The sequence below is a fragment of the Idiotropiscis lumnitzeri genome, chromosome 5, assembly GCF_059441095.1.
Source record: "Idiotropiscis lumnitzeri isolate Australia: NSW breed Sydney's pygmy pipehorse chromosome 5, RoL_Ilum_1.0, whole genome shotgun sequence".
Classification (NCBI taxonomy): Eukaryota; Metazoa; Chordata; class Actinopteri; order Syngnathiformes; family Syngnathidae; genus Idiotropiscis; species Idiotropiscis lumnitzeri.
Window position 1 is genome coordinate 4680568 of NC_142395.1, and position 23174 is coordinate 4703741.

The following is a 23174-nucleotide window of genomic DNA, read 5'->3' on the forward strand; positions in this document are numbered from 1 at the left end:
AAACTCATATAGTTAATGACACACCTTGATATACGTCATGTCATGTCATTATCCACACCGCTTATCCTGTACAGGGTCACGGGAGGGTGCTGGAGCCTATCCCAGCTAACCACGGGCGAAAGGTGCACTACACCCTGAACAGGTCGCCAGCCAGTCACTGGGCAGACATAGACATCGTCACTGAGTGGGAACTGAAGCCATGTTGCCCGCACACAACTCAGGCGAGTGTACCACTACACCAGAGGTATTCAATTAAAAGTCACAGAGGTCCACGACTAAAATGACTTCCAATTAAAAGGTCCGAACCAAAGTCCAACTTCCCTTAATGTCTAGCCTATGTTCACATTTTTATATAGTTTCGATATTTAGTCATTTTCAACAGAGCGCACTTATATACTAAATATTTAGTAATGTTCCCATTAAACACCTTTGCCAGTCAAACAAATATAAGGCGTTTATTTCACATTTAAGAAGATGTGGCTCCAGGAACTTAAGGGTGCCACTTCCAGAAAAAAACAGTAAAATATCTCCTGCAGAAATATATCAAGTCCTAAGAATTGAGTTAACATCTTTTACTTTTTTTTTTCTTAAATCAAAGAGTTATCAGCCTAAAAAAAACGGAAAGCCTAATTATCCAAGTAAAACAGGTCGACATGTTGAGTACGCAATCAATAAAAATGGCTGTCCTCATGAAAAACTAATTCAAAATGAGCTTTGACACTACCTTTTCTTTTGAATAATTTTTAACTTCTCTTAATGAGAAAAATGAGTTTGTGACTGCCCTGCCAGTGACTTAAATCTGGGTTGGAACGGAGTCAGGGCCATTGGGATTTGGTAGATTATTTCACACATCTGGGCTTTGTGTTTTCCTTTATAAATAATGTTTGTGAAACCGCATTTAAGCACTCCTTCACAACTTCCTTTTTTATGTTTCCCCAAAATCCATGATACTTTTAGTGAACATCTGTTTGCATGCCGCTGGGCTGTAAACGAAAATGTAAAAATCTGTTATACTGCACTCGAAGTTCGATGTTTTTACGTGCGCTCACCTCAAACTTCAGCGGATAACTGCACAAAAGGGCGGTGCTTTGTTTCGTAGTGGCGCTTCGCAATGTTGCGACGGTTTCTGAGCATATGATGCACGCTGGTTTAGAATTGGCTGGAGCCAGAACGAAACTAAATTTCTCCGTCCATCCATTTAAAACAACACGCACCGACCTTGCTAACTTTTTAGCAAGGCATACTGTCAGCAGCACTCTTTTCCGGCATGCTGCGCAATTGGCAGTGGATCGTAAACAAAAGATTTGATTGGCTCAAATCAGTGACGCCATTTCCGTATTAACTAGAATTGCAGCGTCAACGTTTGCGAATGTGCCCTGAAAAAAATTCATCATAGATTGGTCATGGGTCCGGTCCGAACCATCTGTCGGTCCGGATTCGGACCGCGGTCCGCCATTTGGTGATGCCTGCACTACACCATCAGTGACCCTTGATATAAGTCATTCTTCAATATTTTTTAATGAAAACCCCAAATTCAGCCTCTCAAGAAATAAGGAGATTACTTAAGAAATGTTCCCACACAGCTTCTTTTGTGTTTCCTATAACATGTCTCTTAAAAATATATCATATCAATTATTTTACGACCAAAGTCATTTTGTACCACAGCATGAAATGATCAGTTAGAAACATATTACTTGCAAATCTTTATGACACATTCAGTCACTCTAAATGGAACTACAATCTCACTCTTTTGTTCAGTTGTGCTTTGAGATACTAGTGACCAGACGTTGCCCGTTAGGACAATTTTTGTTTTAACTTTCAAAATACAAACATAAAATATGAGGGCTGTATGATATGGTGGCAGTCAAACAGAATCATTCCATATTGTTTGAAAAAAGAGGATTCTCTGTGTTTATACCCATTCACAGTTTGAGCTTTGTCATGATCTGTCTCTACTGATTTTGGTTTTGGTTTAGAATTTAGTTTCATGTTTTCTTTGAGTTCCTTTGTCTATTCCTGTGTTGTTGGGTTATTGGGTCCACCTGCGAATGTCATCCCCGTGTCTTGTGTTAGCCAATTAGCTCCCTCCAAACCTTAGAATTAGAATTAGAAATCCCTTTATTGTCATTGTACTCAAGAGTGCAACAAGATTAGAGAGCTCCCCTCTCCAGTGCAATACAACAATAATACAGACAAATATATAAATTAGATAAATAAGAGAGTGCAATGGAAAATAATACTGAAGGGTATATAAAAACACATCACGATGCTGTTCTGCAAGGTAAGGGTGGTCTCGTGTGTGTGTGAGAGTTCAGAATAGAGATGTATATATAATATGTATATATATATATATATATATATATATATGAAAATATATATATATATATGTATGTATATATATATGTATATATATATGTATATCTATTTATATATATATATTTTTGTAACTAATTAATCACAAAAATTCCATGATTAATCACATTTTTCAACTACTATTTTTTGCGAAGCGTATAACAGATATTTACTTGAATAATATGTTGGAATTGATGCAAAAATATGAAGTATATTTAATTCAAAGACTGTTCTTATATCTTTCCTGGATTCTTGAATACGATCTAAATGGAGACATCTTTGCAGACATTTATTTTCAAAACATTTCTCAGAACTACCCACAAGTGCCACACTCCAGCAGTGTTGGTTCGCAAGGCACAGTGGTAACTTAAACACAGTGTTTTGTTCTGAGACATGCTAAAGACTGCTAATAGGGCACAATATTTGCAAAGTATGCAAAATATTTTTGTAAGTAAATCAAACTGAGTTAACTGAGTTAAAATATTTAACTGAGTTCAAATCTTTTGGATTAATCACCTGAGTTAGTGCTTTAATTTTGACAGACCTAATATATATATATATATATATATATATATATATATATATATATATATATATATATATATATATATATATATATATATATATATATATATATATATATATATTTAATTTTGACAGCCCACATTTTGCGTTTTTTGTGTCAAGGAAAAGGAAAATCTGTTTATAAATAGTAGCACAGTTGCCAACTGGCCTCAGTGTACAGTGGTCCAGAGTACGATTTCGGGCTCCTGTGTGGAGTTTGCATGTTCTCCCCATGCCTGTGTCGGTGTTCAGGGTGTATAGACTCCCAGAAGCCTGCGACCCTCGTGAGGATAGACGGTTCAGATAACAGATGGATGGATGTTTGTAAATATATTGTGATGCCCTACAACTTAGATAAATATCAATCTCTTTATTATTATGAAAACATCTATTTCATGTTATGTAAATACAGGTATTAGTTCCTGAACATAGTGTGCATGGATTGCAGTATACATAATACCTTCATAATTGTGGCCACTTGTGTAATCCAATTAAATACTTACCCACCATGTTCCTTATTATCTGCTGCTAGTGACGTTAATAACAGTGTGCCGGTCTTGCCATGTGCCGTGTGAAACAAGTTTGCACTCCTCAAGAACACTTTTAAACACCTGTGATTCAGCTTTGGTCCTTTTCATTTTATGTTTCATGAAAAACTATGCATCATTTTGCCTTTAGGAATGTTCTGTAATCTGACCCGATGTGATGTAATCTAGTCCAATTTCAATGCCGCAACATAGAGTTTTAGACAAGTCATAACAATCTGTCAGGTTCAATCACCGAAGCATTCACTGAACAGAGGCAAAATGAATGAAAGGAAGACAAGAGTTGATCTTTTAGTCGCGAGGAGAACGAACGGAGGTGTGCTCAGTTACATCTCCAACTTCGTTCTGGAGCACACTCCGCTGAGCCCTCTATTTTTTTAGGGAAGTCCCTAACAATACAATGTATTTGCACTAAAGAATGAAGGGGGAAGCACCAGCAGGAACATGTAAACATTTCAGACAAGAGAGGAAAAACAGACATCAATGGCAGTCGTTAACTGATTGACAAGGCAGATATGCCTTTTAGTGCTCTTGCACTAAAGTCACAGTCCTTTTGTTTCAGAAGTGTGTCTCGGGCACAACTCCTTTGATGTTGCAGCTATTGAATCCAGTCTTCAGGCATCCGCTTCTCTTAAAGTCTTCTCATCCATATGGTCAAACATAGGTCACACTGTGGAACAATTCTTTTGCAATACTAATAGAGTAAAATATGGGATAACTTATATATTCAACCTTACACAATCGTAAAGAGACAAATTGCTAAATAGACTATCCATCCATTTTCTATACCCCTTATGCTCACTTGGGTTGCGAGTGAGTTGGAGCCTAGACCTGTCCCCAGCCAAACGCAGGACAATGAGCTACACTCACATTCACACCTATGGGAAATTTAGTCTCAGCTAACCAAACATACATTTTTTGAAAAATGAATGCAAGCAAAAAACACACAGGAAGGCAGAACCCCAAATTTGAGCCCCAATCCTCACAATTGTGAGGCAGGTGTGCTACCCACTTGTCACCATGCTGACCAAAACACGATAAAAGATGAAAAATAACAACTGTTTGTAGATGCCAGAAGAGATGAATTAAAAAAAAGCACCAGTGGAATTTTGCACCACTTTCGCCCTAAATCAAGGATGGGTAAATTAAATACTGGAAGGGGCCATCATTTTTCTTCAGTGCTGTTATGGGGCCACATAGGACCACACAATTCTGAACTAGATGTATGACAAAAATGGCATATTAAATATGGACAATATTTGTGCATACATGCAAAATGCGTGCTCTTAATATTGTTGTGACATGTCTCAATGTATCTGTTGCTACACAGTTGCTAAGCTCTGGTCTTTTATGATGTCATAAAGGCCTGATGCTTGGAGTATTTAAGATCGAGTTACTCAGTGACACATTGTCAGTACGTCAAGCTTTCTTCGTGTGAGGATGTCAGCCATCTTCCATGTGTTCTGAATCCAGGCCTGCTTGTTATTACTTGGAATTTTTGTATATAAAGACATTTACGTCGCCACTTCCGTCTCCTGTCTGCTTCCGGGTCCAAACCCCACTCCTCACGTGACAGCACGTACTGACCATCATGGACCCAGCAGACCCAGAGGACCCAATCCACCACGGCATGAGGGCACAGGGGGCACTGCTCGGCAGACAAAACCAAATCTTGAAGGAGGTTATGGAGTCTATTCAGAACTTCTCCACCCACCACCGTCAACTCATTGACCCTCCAGTTGACGTCCAGCGCTCCACCACGACCATCACCCACTCCAGCCCACACGTCCAATCAAGGAGTGATCGACTCACTCACTACTGCTGTGGCTTTTCACCGCGAACCCAACATTCCGCCACCTGAACATTATTCTGGAGAGGTAGGAGCCTGTGGCCAATTCCTAGTAAACTGTTCCTTGGTTTTTGAGCAACAACCTAGCGCTTTTTTGGATGATCGCGCCAAGCTGGCCTATGTCATTAACTTGCTTCGGGGGAAAGCAGGGAAGTGGGCCAATTCCTTGTGAGAGTCAAAGTCAGAAACATTGAAATCATTTTCTGCTTTTTCTGAGGCGATGCGCAGAGTCTTTGATCAGCCCTTCAGTAATGAGTCTTGCAGGCCCAACAACAGCAACCAGATCCTGGCTCGGGCCCTACGGATCGGCTCTTCGTCCCAGATTCTGTCCGCTCTCAAGTCCTGCAATGTGGACATTCTTCCAAGTTGGCTTGTCATCCTGGTGTGAACTCTCCAATTCCTGCGGCAACGCTTCTGGTGGCCCCGAATGGCTCAAGATGTCAGGGAGTTCGTCACCGCTTGCCACACCTGCTCTCGGGGGAAGCCTTCTAACCATCGCCCTATGGGTCTTCTGCAACCCTTGCCCATCCCCAGCCGTCCCACCTGCCGATTGATTTCATCTCTGGCCTGCCGCCCTCCGATGGAAACACAGTCATACTGACTGTAGTTGACCGATTCTCCAAGATGGTTCACTTCATTCCTTGACCCAAACTTCCTTCCGCATTTGAGATGGCAAACATCCTAGTGAATCATGTCTTCAAGCTTCATGGCATCCCCATTGACATAGTTTGAGACCGGAGTCCCCAGTTCACATCCCAGGTATGGCAAGCTTTCTGTAAAGCTCTGGGAGCGTCCTCTAGCCTGTCTTCAGGTTATCAACCCCAGACCAACGGACAGTCAGAGAGAGTCAATCAGGATCTGGAATCATCCCTTAGGTGTGTCTCGGCCCGCCATCCTGCCCCCTGGAGCCTACACCTTCCATGGATCGAGTATTCCTACAATTCCCTCACCTCCTCATCCACGGGCATGTCTCCGTTCATGGTCGCATATGGATATCAACCTCCACTATTCCCTTCCCAGGAACAAGAGGTTGCTGTTCCCTCTGTCCGCACTCATCTGCGGCGTTGCCATGCCGTATGGAGACATGCCAGAGCCGCCCTGTCCCGCACAGCCCAGCGTAACCGACAACTGGCCGATAGACATCGATCTCCGGCCCCTGACTATCGTCCAGGGCAAATGGTTTGGCTATCTTCCCGTGACCTTCCCCTCCAGACTGATTCCCGCAGACTAGCCCCCAGATTCATTGGACCTTTTGAAATTGAGAAGGTCATTAACCCTTCTGCTGTCTGTTTGAAGCTCCCAGCCTCCCTCCAGGTCCACCCGACTTTTCATGTCTCCCTCCTGAAGCCAGTCTGCTCTAGCCCCCTCAGTCCTCCTTCCGAGCCCCCACCCCTCCGCCACTGGACATTGATGGTCACCCCACTTACATTGTGAAAAAGATTTTGGATTATGTCGGCGTGGTCGGGGTTTTCAATACTTAGATAACTGGGAGGGTTACGGCCCTGAGGAATGTTCCTGGATTTCGAGATCCCTCATCCTGACACCACCTCTGCTGCGGGACTGCTACCGTGAGTTCCCTCACAAGCCAGGAAAGGCACCGGGTGGTGCCCATTGAGGGGGGGTACTGTTGCCACATGTCTTAATGTATATGTTGTTATGCTCTGTTCTTTTATTATGTCATATAGGCTTGATGCTGGAGTATTTAAGATCAAGTTACTCAGTGACACATCGTCAGTACGTCAAGCATTCTTCGCGTGAGGATGTCAAGTGATTAATTTTTTTAACTCATTAATGACAAAAAAATCCATGATTAATCATGATTAATCACATTTTTTGACTACTATTTTTTGTGGAGCTTATAACAGATATTTACTTGAATAATATCTTGGAATTGATGCAAAATCACCAAATATGATATATATTTAATCCAAAGACTGTTCTCATAGCTTTATTGGATTCTTGAATACGATCTAAATGGAGACATCTTTGCAGACATTTATTTTTTAAACATTTCTCAAAACTGTCCACAAGCGCCACACGCCAGCAGTGTTGGTTTGCAAGGCCCAGTGATAACTAAAACACAGTGTTTTGTTCTGAGACGTGCTAAAGACTGCTAATATGGCATAATATTTGCAAAGTATGCAAATTACTTGTTAAGTAAATCAAACTGAGTTAACTGAGTTAAAATCTTTTGGATTAATCACCTGAGTTAATGCTTTAATTTTGACAGACCTAATATATATATATATATATATATTATTTTTTTTTGTTGTTGTTGTTTTTTATTCGGGGTGCAACAATACATGTACTAGCCAGTATACTAGTAGGCTAGTGAGGTATTGATTGCCTGTTTGCCTAGATTGGCTTGGCTTGAAGCGCTGGCAGCTTTGTTACCTGTGATTGCTTAGCTGTGTCATTCATTAAAGAGTCCATGAGTAGCTTGCTAAAAGGTAAGGTTTATTTATCAATCGTCAATCTTAAAATCACTCTAAAACACGATCCATAAGGTTGTACAAACTCCGCCCAAGCGGTCAAAAACCTGTATGCCCTTTAAGTCCGTACCTCGGCACACTTTCTTCCTCTCCCTTTTATATGATCAGTCACAGCGCCACACAATGCTCAACAAAAGTAATGCACGCACACATTTGACCCCTATTTGGCGTCTACACACCGGCCCCTAATAGGCATGGTTCACAAACATGGCAATTCCTAAAATATCCCCCCCCCCCAAAAAAAAAGAAAGAACTTACAATTTTTAGAGCATTTTAAATAAATTAGGTCTCACACACTAAGCATAATTTGGAAATTGGTCTTTCAACTATATTGGATTTTGTTCTCAATTTTACGGATCTCACTAACCCAAGTGCATCTGCATAAACTTCCAAGACTCTCCTCAGAGGCCAGGATCCCCGTGGAGCAGATGGATCCATAATGGTCATAATGTCTCCGATAGCCAGGTTCCTTTTCTTGTCATTCCATTTCTGTCTTTGTTGAAGCAATGGCAAGTACTCACGAACCCATCTCTTCCAAAATAAATCAGCAAGGAATTGGACTTGCTTCCACCTCCTTTTCCCATACTGGTCCTCAGCCGAAAAGACACCAGGTGAAATTGACGGCTTCCCTCGTAACAGGAGAATATGATTGGGCGTGAGTGGTTCCAAGTCATTGGGGTCCTCTGACAGCTTGGTGATTGGTCTATCATTCAAGATAGCTTCAGCCTCACATAACACTGTTGCCAGTCCATCATCATCCAAGGTTTGTTGACATAAAACAGAGTTTAGGACCCTTCTCACTGAACGAATCATCCTCTCCCAAATGCCACCAAAGTGGGAGCCTGCAGGTGGGTTAAAAGTCCAATTAACTCCAACCTGCGCAAGATGTCCTGTTATCGCTGCCTGATCCAAATTGGCTAGGGCTTCTCTCAGCTCTCGCTCTGCTCCCACAAAGTTTGTTCCATTGTCGGACCATAGATGTTGGACCTAACCTATCCGACTCATGAAACGTCTCAGGGCATTGATGCATGCATCAGTCTCCAACGTAGATGCTACCTCAAGATGAATAGCTCGACTTGCCATGCAAGTAAATATAACGCTGTGTCTTTTGCACCGGGATCTCCCTCGTTTTACTTCGACTGGGCCAAAGTAATCAACCCCAGTGGTGGAAAAAGGGGGCTGGTCTGGTAAAATCCTAGCTGCAGGTAGGATTGCCATCATCTAGGATTGCTGTAAAGGTCGTGTATTGTAGCGCTTACAGATGCAGCATTCTCCAATGATTTTTCTTGTGGCTGAGCTGCCCCTTATTATCCAAAACTTTCTTCTCACCGCGGCTAAAGTGTGAGATCGTCCAGCATGTCCAAGACTTTGGTGAGTGCTCTTAAGAATGAGGCTAGAAATATGCTGATCTTTACCAAGGATGAGTGGATGTTTGGCCTCCTCTGGCATTGCACCTTTGTCTAGCCTACCTCCAACTCTCAGCAGCCCATCATCTAAGGTAGGGTCCAACTTATAGATAGGGCTATGGCGGCTCACACTCGAACCCTTTGCAAGAGCTTCCATTTCCAACTTAAACCTCTGATCCTGACAGTAACGGATGATGGAAATGTTTGCATCTTGTAAATCCTTCAATAATAAAATGTGTCTTTGTGGCTTTCTGATGGGCTTTTCACATGACACGGTGCCATTTCTTGAAGGAAGCAGCTGATTGTTCCCCTTGCACCTATCCTTCAACCATGATTTCAACTTTAAATACCAAGACACTGCTCTTTTTTAGCCTTCTACAATCTGAGAAGAATAGGATCAGCTGATCTGTTGGTACAGGAGTGCACTCACTGACAGCATGAGCTGCTGCCTCCTTTCTGACTTCTTTATCTTCCACGTCCAAAGAGACATCCAGCAGTGTCTGTGGCCACTGATCCTCTTCCCTCCACAGGTATTCTGGTCCTTCCAGCGATCTGCTTTTCAAAAAGTCAGAAACACTCAGACCTCGAGACACATAATCAGCTAGATTCTCCCTTGTACCAACATGTCTCCATTGTGCAGGCTCAGACAAATCTCGTATTACGGCAACTCGATTTGCAACAAATGTATAAAATCACAGATCTTCATTGCAAACATACTTCAGCACGGATGTGCTATGGGTCAAAAACACAGAGCTATTAAGGTGCATTCCAAGCTCAGCCTTGATCATAGCATCCATCTTCACAGCGAGAACAGCTGCAGACAGTTCAAGTCGGGGAATAGTCACAACCTTTAAGGGTGTTACTCTACCCTTGCCAAGGAGAAAGGATATGTGAATTTGGTTTTCGTCACTCACTAAATGCACATATGTGACAGTTCCATAGCCTCCTTCGCTGGCGTCAGAAAAATGATGTAATTGTGCCTGCTTTACAGCTCCAAACCCAGCTGGTCTAATACACCGGTCAACTCTAAATGTAGCTAGCTGGCCCAAGTCCTCCAACGACCTTCTCCATTGCTTTAAAATGTCTTGTGGCAAAGGATCATCCCAACTACAGCCCCTTCAGCTCTTGTTGCATTATTTTGGCCTGAAGGGTCACTGGCGCCAGGAACCCCAGTGGGTCGTAAACAGAACTGTTGACTGATAGCATCCCACGTCTGGTCAAAGCCCGATGCTTTATTTCCAATCCAAAGACGAAAGCATCCGTCTCCACACACCACTGAAGACCAAGTGCTCTTTCTACTGGAAGCTTCTCATTGTCCAAATCCAACATCTTCAGCTCTCCATTCTTCAGAGATGGCTTGCAAAACAACACTATTGCTAATCCACTTTTCCAAAGCAAAGCCTCCTTGTTGACAGAGAGCAATGAGGCCCTGTATCAGCTGGATAGCTTCTGTGACAGTGGCTGTGCTCTTCAGACAATCATCAACATAAAAGTTCTGTTGAACAGCTTCTATAACAACCGGTAGGAACTATGACTGATTGTCTTGAGCCGTTCTTCTCAGAGCATATGTTGCGCAACTTGGTGATGAAATGGCTCCAAATAAATGCACCATCATTCTGTAAGGCACCGGTTGTTGTGTTGTCTCCATTAGGCCACCACAAAAAACGTAGAAAGTCCCAATCCTCCTCTGGCACAGGGACTTGATGGAACATAGCTTGAATGTCTCCCATGGAGGCTATTGGCTGTTGTCTAAACCTCATGAGGATGCCCATCAACGTGCTTGTGAGAAGGGGCCCTTGCAGCAGCTCTGTATTCAGGGACAAGCCCTTAAATGTGGCACCGCAGTCAAACACGACACGCAGTGTTCCCTTTCTGGGATGATGGACAGCATGATGGGGAATATACCAAACTCTTCCTGAATCAAGGTCTCTTTGATCGTCAGGTAATTGTTCTGCATAATTGCAAGTGATTATATTAGTCATGTACTTCACATATTCTTGATGGAATTGCAGATTAAACTTAAATTTCTTCTTCAGACCTTGTAACCGTTGCTGGCCCACAGCAAAATTGTTTGGTAAGAAGACATCTTTCTTTTTGAAAGGTAAGTTCATAGTATACTTTCCATCCTGTAACTTGGCAGATGTTTCCATTATATTGAGAAACTGCTGGTCTTCTCTTGACTGTTACGGCCCTGGGCTAGGGCCCACCTACAAGGCCACTCCCTTTGTGTAATGCAGTAACTCTTCCACTCTTTCGTTGTAAAGTCAATGGACTTGTGCCTCATCGTTGGCCTGCTTTCCTGCTCGATCGTCGTTGGTGGACTGCTTTCACGCTCGTTCTTCATTGGTGGACTGGTTTCCTGCTCGTTAGTAATGTACCGCCCGATCAACGAGCTCCACCTGTAGAGCTGAGACCAATAAAAGGACCTCGGTTCTGCTGCTCAGGGCGGCTGGGACTTTAGAGTTCAGTTCGCCTCGCTTGCGCTCGTTGTGTCTCTTGTTTGGACTTTTGTAAATTTTGGAGACACTTGCTTTTGTTATTCATACACATTTGTGAACTTGGGTTAATACCTTTTGGTTAAGATCATTTGTTTAAAACCTACCTCTTTTCTTTACTAAAAATAAATTGTAAACTCTCTCCACACCATTTAATAGCTTGGTCTATGTTACTTCCCTTCTTCCCTAGCAGAGCCGGTCGTAACATTGACATTTCCTGGCTTTCCATGTGCTTCTCGCAGAAATCATGATTATACTGGTTCATTAGCAGTTCCTCCAGCCTGCTGACACCAATTCTATTCACAGATATGGCAGAAGCTTCCATCCTACTATTCCCGTCCAGCGGGCCATTAACCACCCAGCCGAGCGCAGTTTTGACAGCATACGGACCATTTCCTTGACTGTTAATAACTTCCCATGGCTCCAATAGCTTGGGTGCATTGATCCCGATCAACAGGTCAACCTTGGCTTGAATGGACGGTATTTGTACACTTGACAAATATGGCCATTTAAGGAGGTCTTGAGATGATACCATATCGTCTGTAGTGACTGGCATTTACGCTTGTGTAAGCACTTCCGGCAGTGGACGGAACTGTGAGCTTTCCAGGCCGGCCACCTCGAGATTAAATAGTGAAAAGGCACGACTCATCTTTGTTTGACCCATTGTTCGTAGCAGGACTTGGGTTCTCTTTCCAGAGAGGTTCAAGCGATGCATCAGCTGTTCACAGCAAAATGTTACGGTGCTGCCTGGATCCAAGAATGCATATGTTAAGATCACACAGTCACCTTTGGCAGCTTTTACTTTAACGGGCAGCACTGACAACATGGTGCGACAATTGCCGGCCCCTGTATTTCCACAAGTTGTGTGAGAAATGGGAATAAGATCTGGTGTTTCCAACTCTTGTTGAGGTGCAGTTGCCTGTCTATTTATGTGCAAAACTGTCGGATGATTTTGCCTGCAAATGTCGCATTTCAATCTCATATCACAGTCACGGCTAATATGTCCATGACAAAGGCAGCCAAAACATAAACCTCTTCTCTTCAAAATAAACAGCTTGTCCATGTGTTTCTTTCTTCAAAACTGCTTACTATTTTCCAGCAAATGTTCCAGTGAGCAAAAAACACAACGGCCATTTTCATAGTCTTCGAAGGAGTGTGGCTGCTCAACCTTGGGAGGATCTCTCTCAGTCACTGTACTGGCCACCACGTTCCCCTTCACTCTACTGCCCGCATATGACCTGCCTTGACTTATTGATGTTGAGTTAGGGCTGTTATCATGCAGATCTCCAAAGAAGGGGTCCGAAAGAATTCTTACGTGCCGCTCTATGAATTGTACCAAGTCAACAAATCCAGCTCTGTATCCTGTCGATTCCATGATGTCATGAGCCTCGCCACGCCAACGTTCTCGTAATTTATAGGGCAACTTGGCCAAGATTGCCCTCATATTCACAGGCATGTCCAGTTCCTGCACATACTCCAGCTCCTCCATAATGTTACAGCAGCCGCGTAGAAATAAGGACTAACTGTGCAGTGCCTTTGTGTCATCCGTTTTTATTGTTTGCCATGACAGAGCCTTACTAATGTATGCAGTGGCCGTTTTGTAAGGATTTCCAAAATGATCCTGGAGCAAAGCCTTGGCCACAGCATAACCACGATCTGAAGCCATGTGTTGACAACTTCGCACAAGTTCCTGAGGTTGCTTGAGGTTGCTTCTTCAATAGCATGTCGTTGTTCCAATATTTTCACAAGAGCCAGCACTGCAGCTCTTTCTGCTGCTGCCTTTAGTTTAGCAGATGAAGCAGAGGACTTGGTACTTTTTTTTGCTAACCTTGCTGCTCATGTTTAACACACTATCTTCAGGAGAGAGTTCATCATTAGCATAACCTTTATCGGTTTCTTTTATGATTTCTTGTATTTGTGTTGAACCTTGAGAAAGCCATAGATTGACCCTTGAAAAACACTCATTGTTTGGGATCATTTTGGCTTTAAACCATATTTCGTGCTTTTCACCCTCTTCGACAGACGACAAACCCATCATTGAATCATGTACATTTTTAGCATCAACACACAACCCTTTCAACTCATCAGGACCATTTATCACCTTGGTTTTATCACCACGAGACATGAATGCATTCAATTCGCTTCTAACTTTACTTGCATTGTTAAGTTTACATTTCCTATTGTTTTGTAACCTTTCAAGTTTATCAACCAAACCCTTTTCTCTTAATTTAACAATACGTTTTTGAGTTCCCGAATCATTAAATACTTCATTTTCATCATTTTTGTCCATGTCCGAAGCACAGGCTTCCATTGTACGTGCTGGCAGTAAACGCAACACAAAGTTCAGCTCAGGTGATCACGCGAAGGTTGGTCAGTGAGTCACGTGATCCAGCGCAATTTGTAGAACCGCGACGTTCTAAGTAATTTTAACGTACGCAGCGTTAACAATGCATTGGATTTTAATTATTTATTTATTTTTAAGTGTGCACACAATTGGCCATCGACAGTGTAGCGCTACATATACCTCTCGTTGGGCGCCTTAACTGTAAATCCACACGATGACGTCGGTGCTCCAATCCACTCGGTGGTCAGCAGCACTCCTCTGGATTAGCCATGTTAGCAACCATCACGGCTGGTTGCGAAGTCCATCAACGCCGGCTGCTCCTCCACACACCGGCTTCCCCTATTGTCCCACGCTGTCTGCGTTGCTCCAACTGATCCGTCGTTTCCTCCAACACGGTCTGTGATTGGGCAGGTTTTTGACAATGTACTAGCCAGTATACTAGTAGGCTAGTGAGGTATTGATTGCTTGTTTGCCTAGATTGGCTTGGCTTGAAGCGCTGGCAGCTTTGTTACCTGTGATTGCTTAGCTGTGTCATTCATTAAAGAGTCCATGAGTAGCTTGCTAAAAGGTAAGGTTTATTTATCAATCGTCAATCTTAAAATCACTCTAAAACACGATCCATAAGGTTGTACAAACTCCGCCCAAGCGGTCAAAAACCTGTATGCTCTTTAAGTCCGTACCTGAGCACACTTTCTTCCTCTTCCCTTTTATATGATCAGTCACAGCGCCACACAGTGCTCAACAACAGTAATGCACACACACATTTGACCCCTATTTGGCGTCTACAATACGTGTATCTGTATTGAATCGTTCGATACAGTGGTCACGGTTCGGTGCGCACTGAATAAGACGATATGCAAAATTTTATGACGATGAGGAGCAGCACGGTTTACTCCGCCTTTTTATATGCTGGATTGGCGAGCGCAGACGCAGTCACTGTACGTTACTGCCCCTCCCACATTCATTTTGGCTCATGCTGCACGAGAAGCTCGCTAGCGGTTGCAACATGGCTATAAAGCATACCTGAAGCGGAAGAAGCTCCGCCAAACTTCACGTCTAGCGTTTGGAAGTAATTTATGTATGCACCAGACGGAAAGCGTATCATGGACTACAACTTCAACAGTATGTCACAAGTGTCACACAATGCTAACTACGTTGGTGGAAGTACAACAAACATGGTCACATTTACTCCGACATCACTTCAATGTGAAAATTAGTGGAACATTAGAAGGTTCCTGCGCGGACCTATTTCAACAATACTGCAATTCTTGATTTGTACAACAAGACGAGAGTCAAATTAGCAACGGCTTTGTCAGCAGCTAGCGCTGCGCTATCTGATAATTACGGCGCTTTACATCACTGCCGAGTGGGACATGAAATGCAACGTTATTCAGACACGGCTGCTCAAAAGTCACACGATTGATGATTTAACCAGAAAAGTCTGAAAGACGTTGCGGAGGATGGAAATTAGTGCGCCTAAACGCAACTATACCTCTTTTGTTTTATTTATTTCAAAATATTTTCGAGTTGTACAATACACTTCAATACATCTTTATTTGTATCCAATGTACAGTGGTTTAAAAAATATTTAAGGGATAAAGTGTTTTTCTGCCTATACGATACATGAAAATACAGTCAAGCAGCTGAGATTATACACTACTGTATTTAGATGAGTTTTGTGTTACAATGATTCAAATTTTAAAAACAATGATGTTTCAAATAATACACTACTAAAAAAGATAATTGTTTTTTTATGTATACTCTACTGATAAAGATGCATTACAGAAACATTTTAATTTTATATATAAAATAAATAAATGTTATAATAAATATTTTAATATTTTTTACATACCAGATATAGCCTTTATCTTTAACCCAAGAGTTTAAGTTCAAGGTCCTGTTTTTGTTTAATAAGTTAATGGTGCTGAATATATACTTCACAAGATAAGTATAGTCTAAATTGTATTTGTTAAGGAGCTGTTTATTTGCCAAATATACTGTAATCTGTCGCTTAGAATGCACCACAGAAGATGGGTCATTTCTCAGATAATTTATTTTGTATTTGTACAATATTCTTATTTGTTTTAATGGTGCTGTTTTTTTTTAACGTTGCTAAGTATTCACAGCAGAAAATGAGTCAGGTATTGCTAAAATAGATTTAATTCAATGTAAAATGATTACTTTTGAGTTTAAACAAATGTAAGTAGCTTCAATAAACTATAAATTTAAAAAAAATTGTATCAAAAAAATATCGAACCGTGAAACTAATGTATCGAACCGAACCGTGAATTTTGTGTATTGTTGCACCCCTAAAATATATATTAATTAATTATGTAATCAGGGGACCACTCAGGCCAATTATCCGTCACCCCGATCTATAATATTCAGCACTTGCACATATGTTTAAAAAGGACAAACCAGGCTTCAAAATAGTGAGAAAGAAAAAATCAACACTGTGGGCATGCCTGGTGCATGCGCTGAAACAATGCCCTGTTCAATAATCTACTACTGTATAGTATACAACTATAATATAATTTGAAATTGAGTACTGTAGTTAGTAGTAATATTTACTGTTTGCAGCTTGTGCTGTTGCATCATGCTGCATTGATGAATAATTGCTGATGTAATGGGGTAGCCTGTGTACGTTAAACAAAATAAATCATGAAAGAACAGATGAGGTATATGCTGCAACACAGGTACAAGCTGTCCTCAAATTCAGAAGATTATAATAACCCTACCTCAGCTCTATTAACGGCTTTGTGTATGGCCACTATATAAAACAGCCGGCATATTGAAAGCACAGAACAGGAAGTGCAAAAAGAAAGAGAAACTTCTCTTTGTTTTGCATCTTTTTCTTCTTAGGCCTTCCGGACGTCGTCTTCTCCTGGATTCAAACAAACCCCAAACTAACATACAGGTTAGGCTCCTGCTGGCACCACACATTACCTTTCGAGTTTTACTGAACATTGTCGGGACTTTAAATCTTATCAATAATGGACCAATACCAGATGATTTATAGTGGAGGTGCATAGGATTTATGACTAGTAAGCTCGACGCACTATAAATTACTGATTTGTTTTCCCAACCCACTTGTTGGGTAGCTGTGTATTTTTTTGCAGATTGGGTTACTTTTAGCCAAGGTTGGGTTAATTATTTTGACTCATCAGATTGAGTTGAATATTGGTTTTGGCCGTTAGTAAGAGCTGAATTTGGTCACCACTTTGGACAGGTTTGCATCTTGAATTTGATCATGTGCGTTTGTCGCAAAAGCTGTCGTATCTTCATTTTTGTGGTGGGCAAAGTCTAGTTTACTGTTTTTGAGAGTTTGGCAGACCGCATTGCGCCATGCTGGTCTTCCAGTGAACTGAGAGTGTTTTCTTTTTCTCACCCGCAGTGCACCTGAACATTTGATTGACAGAAAGTAGACTCATCTTTCGATTAGCTAAAGTTAGGTCATGTCAAAGTTGTCACACAGGTGATGTAACGCGATTTAGGTGGATTTGATCAAGTTGTAGGCAGACAAATTCTGAGCTCCATGGACACGTGTTGTGGATATCATCGTATTTCATTCATAAATATGACAGCGTGAATTGAACCCTGAATCATTGTAGAAATCAACTAACTGAACATATTATTATTAGAGGTGTCAGAAAAACGTGTTATTAATGGCATTAATCCAACCCCCTTTTAACCCTTTTAATTTTTTTAACGAGCGATTAAGACTCATCTTGGCCTAATAAACAATGTAGTCCTCTGACGTAGCGCTGGACCGGGAAAAAAACATCAAGCACGCGGAATTTAGGACACGCCTGCATGGGCTTGCTGTGCGGAGTTTTCGCTGGTTTATACAACTAAAAGCATCAAGGGAGTGGTAAAAATGACGCAAATTCAATTCTGAACGGCAAGTTTTTTTTTAAAGTTACCTAATGGTGTCATTGATAAGTGCAAAGTCATTTGTGTGTATTGCCATCATGCACTGAACTACCATCGCAGCACGTCCAGTTTAAAATACCATTTGATGGCCAAGCACACCGCTGATGCCAATTCTCCAGCCCCTTGTCAAACCCAGGCATCCATGGATAATTGGCGACAGAAACCAATGGATGGATCAACTAAAAAGAGACTCACCGAAGCCATAGCTAAGTGAGTGGCCACTGCGTGTTAGCATCGTGGAGAACGAAGGTCTGGCTGAAATATTTCGCATTGCGTCCAACGACTGCACTTACAATTTGTCATCGACATACACTATTGCAACCCGCATTCAAGACTTGCAGAAAGCGGAGAAGGCGGAAGCAGTCGCGCTCACCGGTGATTACTGGACTTCTCTCAGTAACCAAAAATATCTCGGTGTGACAGCCCATTATTTTGACCCATTTCATTAGCACTTTGTTGGCATTTTATATTTCTTACATTACTCCAATTTCATCCCTTAGAAAGGCTGTTGAGATGCTGTTTTGTGTGACTTTGTTTGTGTGAGTCAAATCCAATGCTTTGTTTTTTCAATTAAATAAAAAGTATTTGCATAAAAACAAAAAAGTCAATTCTCATATATTAATTAGAATTAGAATTAGAAATCCCTTTATTGTCATTGTACTCAAGAGTGCAACGAGATTAGAGAGCTCCCCTCTCCAGTGCAATACAACAATAATACAGACAAATATATAAATTAGATAAATAAGAGAGTGCAATGGAAAATAATACTGAATAGGGTATATAAAAACACATCACGATGCTGTTCTGTAAGGTAAGGGTGGTCTCGTGTGTGTGAGAGTTCAGAATAGAGATGGCTCTCGGAAAGAAACTGTTTCTCAGTCTATTGGTCCTCGATTTGATGCATCTGTAGCGCCTGCCAGAGGGCATCAGGTCCAACAGGTGGGAGTTTGGGTGGGTATTGTCTTTGACGATGTTGAGAGCCCTGCTGAGGCGCCGAGCGGTGTAGATGTCCGACAGTGAGGGGAGAATAAATATTGAATTATATACATAATATACAAAAAATGGGAGGAATTTTATTTTACAATGAATAAAGGGATTTTTTTACAATTTATAAAATGTGCGATTAACTACGAGTTAACTATGAAAAATGCGATTATGAGGAAATATTTTAATCGTCTGACAGCACTAATTCTTCTTCTTATTTTTTTTAAAAATAGCTTTTAAAAGCACCTCCCCTGGCTGCACCACAGATAGTGTGTGTGTGGTGGTGATGAAAGTTTGCCACACACGGACGCACGATTGGGGTGGAAGGCAGTCTCCAAGTGCAAACTTAACAGTTGGCAACTTAAAATCATCCACAAGTGGAGATCTTGTAGTTCTATCACATAGATACGCACTTTACCCTATTTTGCGGGTCCATCCTGAGAACGCTTACATCTTGGCCCCACCGTACTTATTCATGAAAATGAAGTGGGGCTTCAACAGCGAACGTACTTACAGAGCGTACCATAACCTTTCTCAAACTCTTGTTGACACGAGGCAAAATCACAGAGGAGCTAGGAACGAAGTCACACTGTAGAGAAGCCTGTATTTATTGCACTTCATCCCGTTGTTCAAATTGAACGACATTTCAGATGTTTATTTTGGCTCTCAATTGCCTCTTCACACAGCCGCGCACTTCCTTGTTTTTGCTCACTGTGTCTTGCTCGCTCGCTCACGCACGCACACGTGCACGCACACACACTCACTAAGTTGAACTCTCAGTTATAGGGCCAGTACACGCAACAGCATTTCAATAATTCATTCCGCTCCTAGTGTGAATATTTGAATTCTATCCACGCGGTACTTGGAAAAAGCCCATCTCTGTTTTTGTGTGTGTCTTATTTCCTGCATGGACTCCAGTGAGTAGGTTTATGCTTCCGCACACATGAACGTCTCTCCTGCGCTAAATTTAAAGGAAATGAGAGCAGCCACTTCCCATGGTCAGGAAGCTAGTCGGCTGTGTTGGCTCCGACAACCATGTAAACGTCCATTTCTAACTAAGCTCAAACTGCAAAAATAAAAAAAAAGAAAAGTCCTGAAAACTCACCCCATGCGCGCAGTTAGGCTATGCGTGAGATAACCACTTTAGAAAATAGGGGCAGAATTGTAACATTCTTGGAAAACTGCTGACTTTGGACACTGTGGTTGTGGTTCAAATCCTAGTCAGCTTGGAAGCCCCCCACACAAAAGGGATTTAAAAAACCTGAGGCAGACATCATACGGTTGACTTGCTGTGTCAACCCCTGACACGGGGAAGTTGCTTCTTCTTCGATAAAGTTTGTAAGAAAACACATATTGTTTTTAACCACAATTATTCTTATGGGTTATATATGGGTAGAGTTTGGCCTTTGTTAGAACAAAATCTTGACCCAATGCACTGAGTTTAAGTAACCCAGCAGTGGCTCAGTCCCTTTTGGATGCCGTGCTATTTCAACCAGTTTGGTTGCTTTTGACCCAGCAGTTTTCAGAGTGTAGATTCTAAATGAATGTATGTGGATGCAATGCACGATGTGTCTACAGCAAAAAAAAAAAGTTCTTATTCTAACAGCTTTTAACTGGAATGTACTGCAATAATGGACTAATTATATTTCTTCTGAAAGCCGCTGATTGAATGCACATTACAATGGCATCTACTGTACACAGAAATTAGGGCAGCTGTTTATTCACGTACTCCTACTTCATTATAAAAGCATGTTTGATTTATGAAGTGTTATTGTATTTGTTGGAAACCCTCACCCAAATTATTGGTTTAATAGAAATGAATGCAGCAGCAGAACCCAAGGGGACCAATGCCAACCCTCCCAAGTCAAAGGAGAAGGAGACAAAGCTATTTAAGAGCAAGGCTCCCAAAGCTGGACGGCAGGAGTAAGTTGACAGCCACCATACGTGATTGTTCATTACAATGTTAACATATCGAATAAAACAGTGGAATCTTTGTCTTAGATTTAATGATATTCCTGGGATGGACATCATCCGAGGTAACCATCGTAGGAAAAAGCAGTGAGTGATACAACCCCATCACGGTTTGAAATGTACTTTTCTTGCTTTTCTTTAGATACAGAAGTCATCTGCCCCTGGGAAGCTTTTGGGGACATAGAACTAAGTGATCTGGCACAGTTTGGCATCGTCTAAACCAGGCGTAGGCAAACTACGGCCCGGGAGCCACATTTTAATCCAGCCCACCAAATTGAAAAAAAAAAAAAAATGAACATTCCTTGTTAATGTTTTATTTTCTGTGTTTTTTTAAAAGACAGATATATTGTTGTAATGCTTTTGCTCACTTTCTTAAAATTAAATGTATTTTTTTTTTTTGAGGTCAGGTTACCAAAACACTTCATCCATCTGCGCCTGGTCCGGCCCCTCTGTCTAATTTTAGAACCAATTGTGGCCCGTCAATCAAAAATTTGCCCACCACTGGTCTAAACAAAATGCCACTAAAACACAATGTATTTATGGAGGCTATGATCCATCAGATTTACTGCTCTTTTCATTGGTTGCTGGAAATTCGCTGGTATGGTTTTGGAGTGGGAGCAGCTAATTCTGTGAAATGGAGCAACTTTACACATTCTGGGCATCTGGACATTCTTGTTACAGCTTAAATTTTCAGCATCACTTGTCTGAGTCAATCTTAATCTTAAATCTCTTGTTACCCTTGTTTAGCCCAGTAATTGCAATGGTGCAACAAACTGTACTACTGCTTGGGTTTAGTACACAAAATGGTCTAAAGATCGGTTGATCTGTCTAGCTTGGCTAGTGTGCTGAGTTAATGTTATCTTGTAATAAAGTCATATATGAATCATCATCTCGGTGAGATGCACGGTGATGTCTTTTTTTTCTGTTGATACACGGATGATTTTCCATGAACCATGAACCAAGGGAAAACAAACGAAAGTTGGTCAGACTAGCACGACCATTAATTTAAAGTGACACTTGACTTTAACATGAGCACTTTTATATAAGAGTTACGAATTTAAGCAGTGGCGGGCTGTGCATTTCACATGTAGGCTTTCTGTGAAGTCCTCCTTAGTCTTACTTGAATAAATCCCCCTCAAAGTACCATCATTTATAACACCACAGCTGGAAAAAAAATATATACAGAAACACAGTTAAACTGTACTCAGTGTGTGTTGGACGACCTAGGTCCGTCTTGAAAATGGCCTTGCAATGTGTATCTGCATCCACACTTTTCCCCTCCTTCGGCCATTGTGGTTTGAAAAAGCAAGTATATATTTTAGATTTTTGAACGGTCGCCAGTTACTACTTTCCGGTGTGTTCATTCCGCATAGCGCTGCCCCTTCACGACTGAGTATCCAATCACAAAACCCGACGTAAGGCCAGCGAGAAGGCTCACTGTAAACTGCAATGTAAAATGTTTGCACAACATAGATTTCTTGCTGACAAGTATAGATTTTTCTCGTTACCGTACAAAAAGGAAACGATAGCACTGCAGAGCACAAAGAAAGAAACCCAAACTTATGCTGTAAATCTCAACATAGTATAGTCTACTACTGTACATGCAGTGATGTAGGACGTACAGTGCAGTCTTCCAACACCTCATCACAAGGAATATCTTCTCTTGCAATGAGCTGTGAGAAAACTGGCTGATCATTGGTTAATCGCTTGACCACTCTGATCGAGGTGTTGTGGACACAAACAAGCAAGAATAGTATAAGGAGGCATTTAATTTAAAGAAACAACAAAGGCAAACAAGGTACTCAGATAAACAAAAATATTAAAGTGCAAAACAACAAGGATCAAAGTAACCAACACTATAAAAGGAGGACTTGGACTTGACAAAAGCGATTTGAACTTGATCGGACATAACTAAGTAGACAGTATAGAGGACATGCGACAGCGGGCAACGAAACGACAAGAACTGAAAGCAACCAGGGAACTAAACACAAATAAGACAACAAAGAACACCTGGACAAGACACAAATGGTTGGAGGGAGCTGATTGGTCAACACAAGAGAAGGTAAACAAACACAAGTGGACACAATAAGCATGACCAGACAGATCCACAAAAGGAGCTCAAGTAAAAACATTAATCTAAATTCAAAACGTAAAAAGGAGCTCAAGTAAAAACATTAATCTAAATTCAAAACGTAAAACAAAAAAACAGACCATGACATCTAATGCCTCACACATTTTC

General features: G+C 41.4%; 2 protein-coding genes across 4 annotated transcripts in view; both read left to right on the forward strand.

Moving 5' to 3' along the window:
- LOC148336025 (ras association domain-containing protein 8-like) overlaps window positions 1-213 on the forward strand; it is a 60037-nt gene extending 59824 nt beyond the window's left edge. For both annotated transcript variants that reach the window (XM_088297001.1, XM_088297002.1), the window contains one exon: window positions 75-213. In XM_088297001.1, coding sequence (XP_088153127.1) covers window positions 75-109 — 35 coding nt within the window. In that variant the 3' untranslated portion in view covers window positions 110-213. The remainder of the gene's footprint in view (window positions 1-74) is intronic.
- LOC148336027 (retinal cone rhodopsin-sensitive cGMP 3',5'-cyclic phosphodiesterase subunit gamma-like) lies at window positions 89-21759 on the forward strand. Of its 2 annotated transcripts, none has more exons than XM_088297003.1 (4): window positions 89-221; window positions 20779-20887; window positions 20966-21000; window positions 21078-21759. In XM_088297003.1, exons 1-4 carry the CDS (start codon window positions 200-202, stop codon window positions 21152-21154), a joined length of 243 nt encoding a protein of 80 aa, XP_088153129.1. In that variant the 5' UTR covers window positions 89-199; the 3' UTR covers window positions 21155-21759. The 2 variants fall into 2 exon arrangements, with proteins under 2 accessions (XP_088153129.1, XP_088153130.1); XM_088297004.1 differs by lacking the exon at window positions 89-221 and adding an exon at window positions 16712-16964.
- The last annotated feature ends 1415 nt before the right edge of the window (window positions 21760-23174 follow it).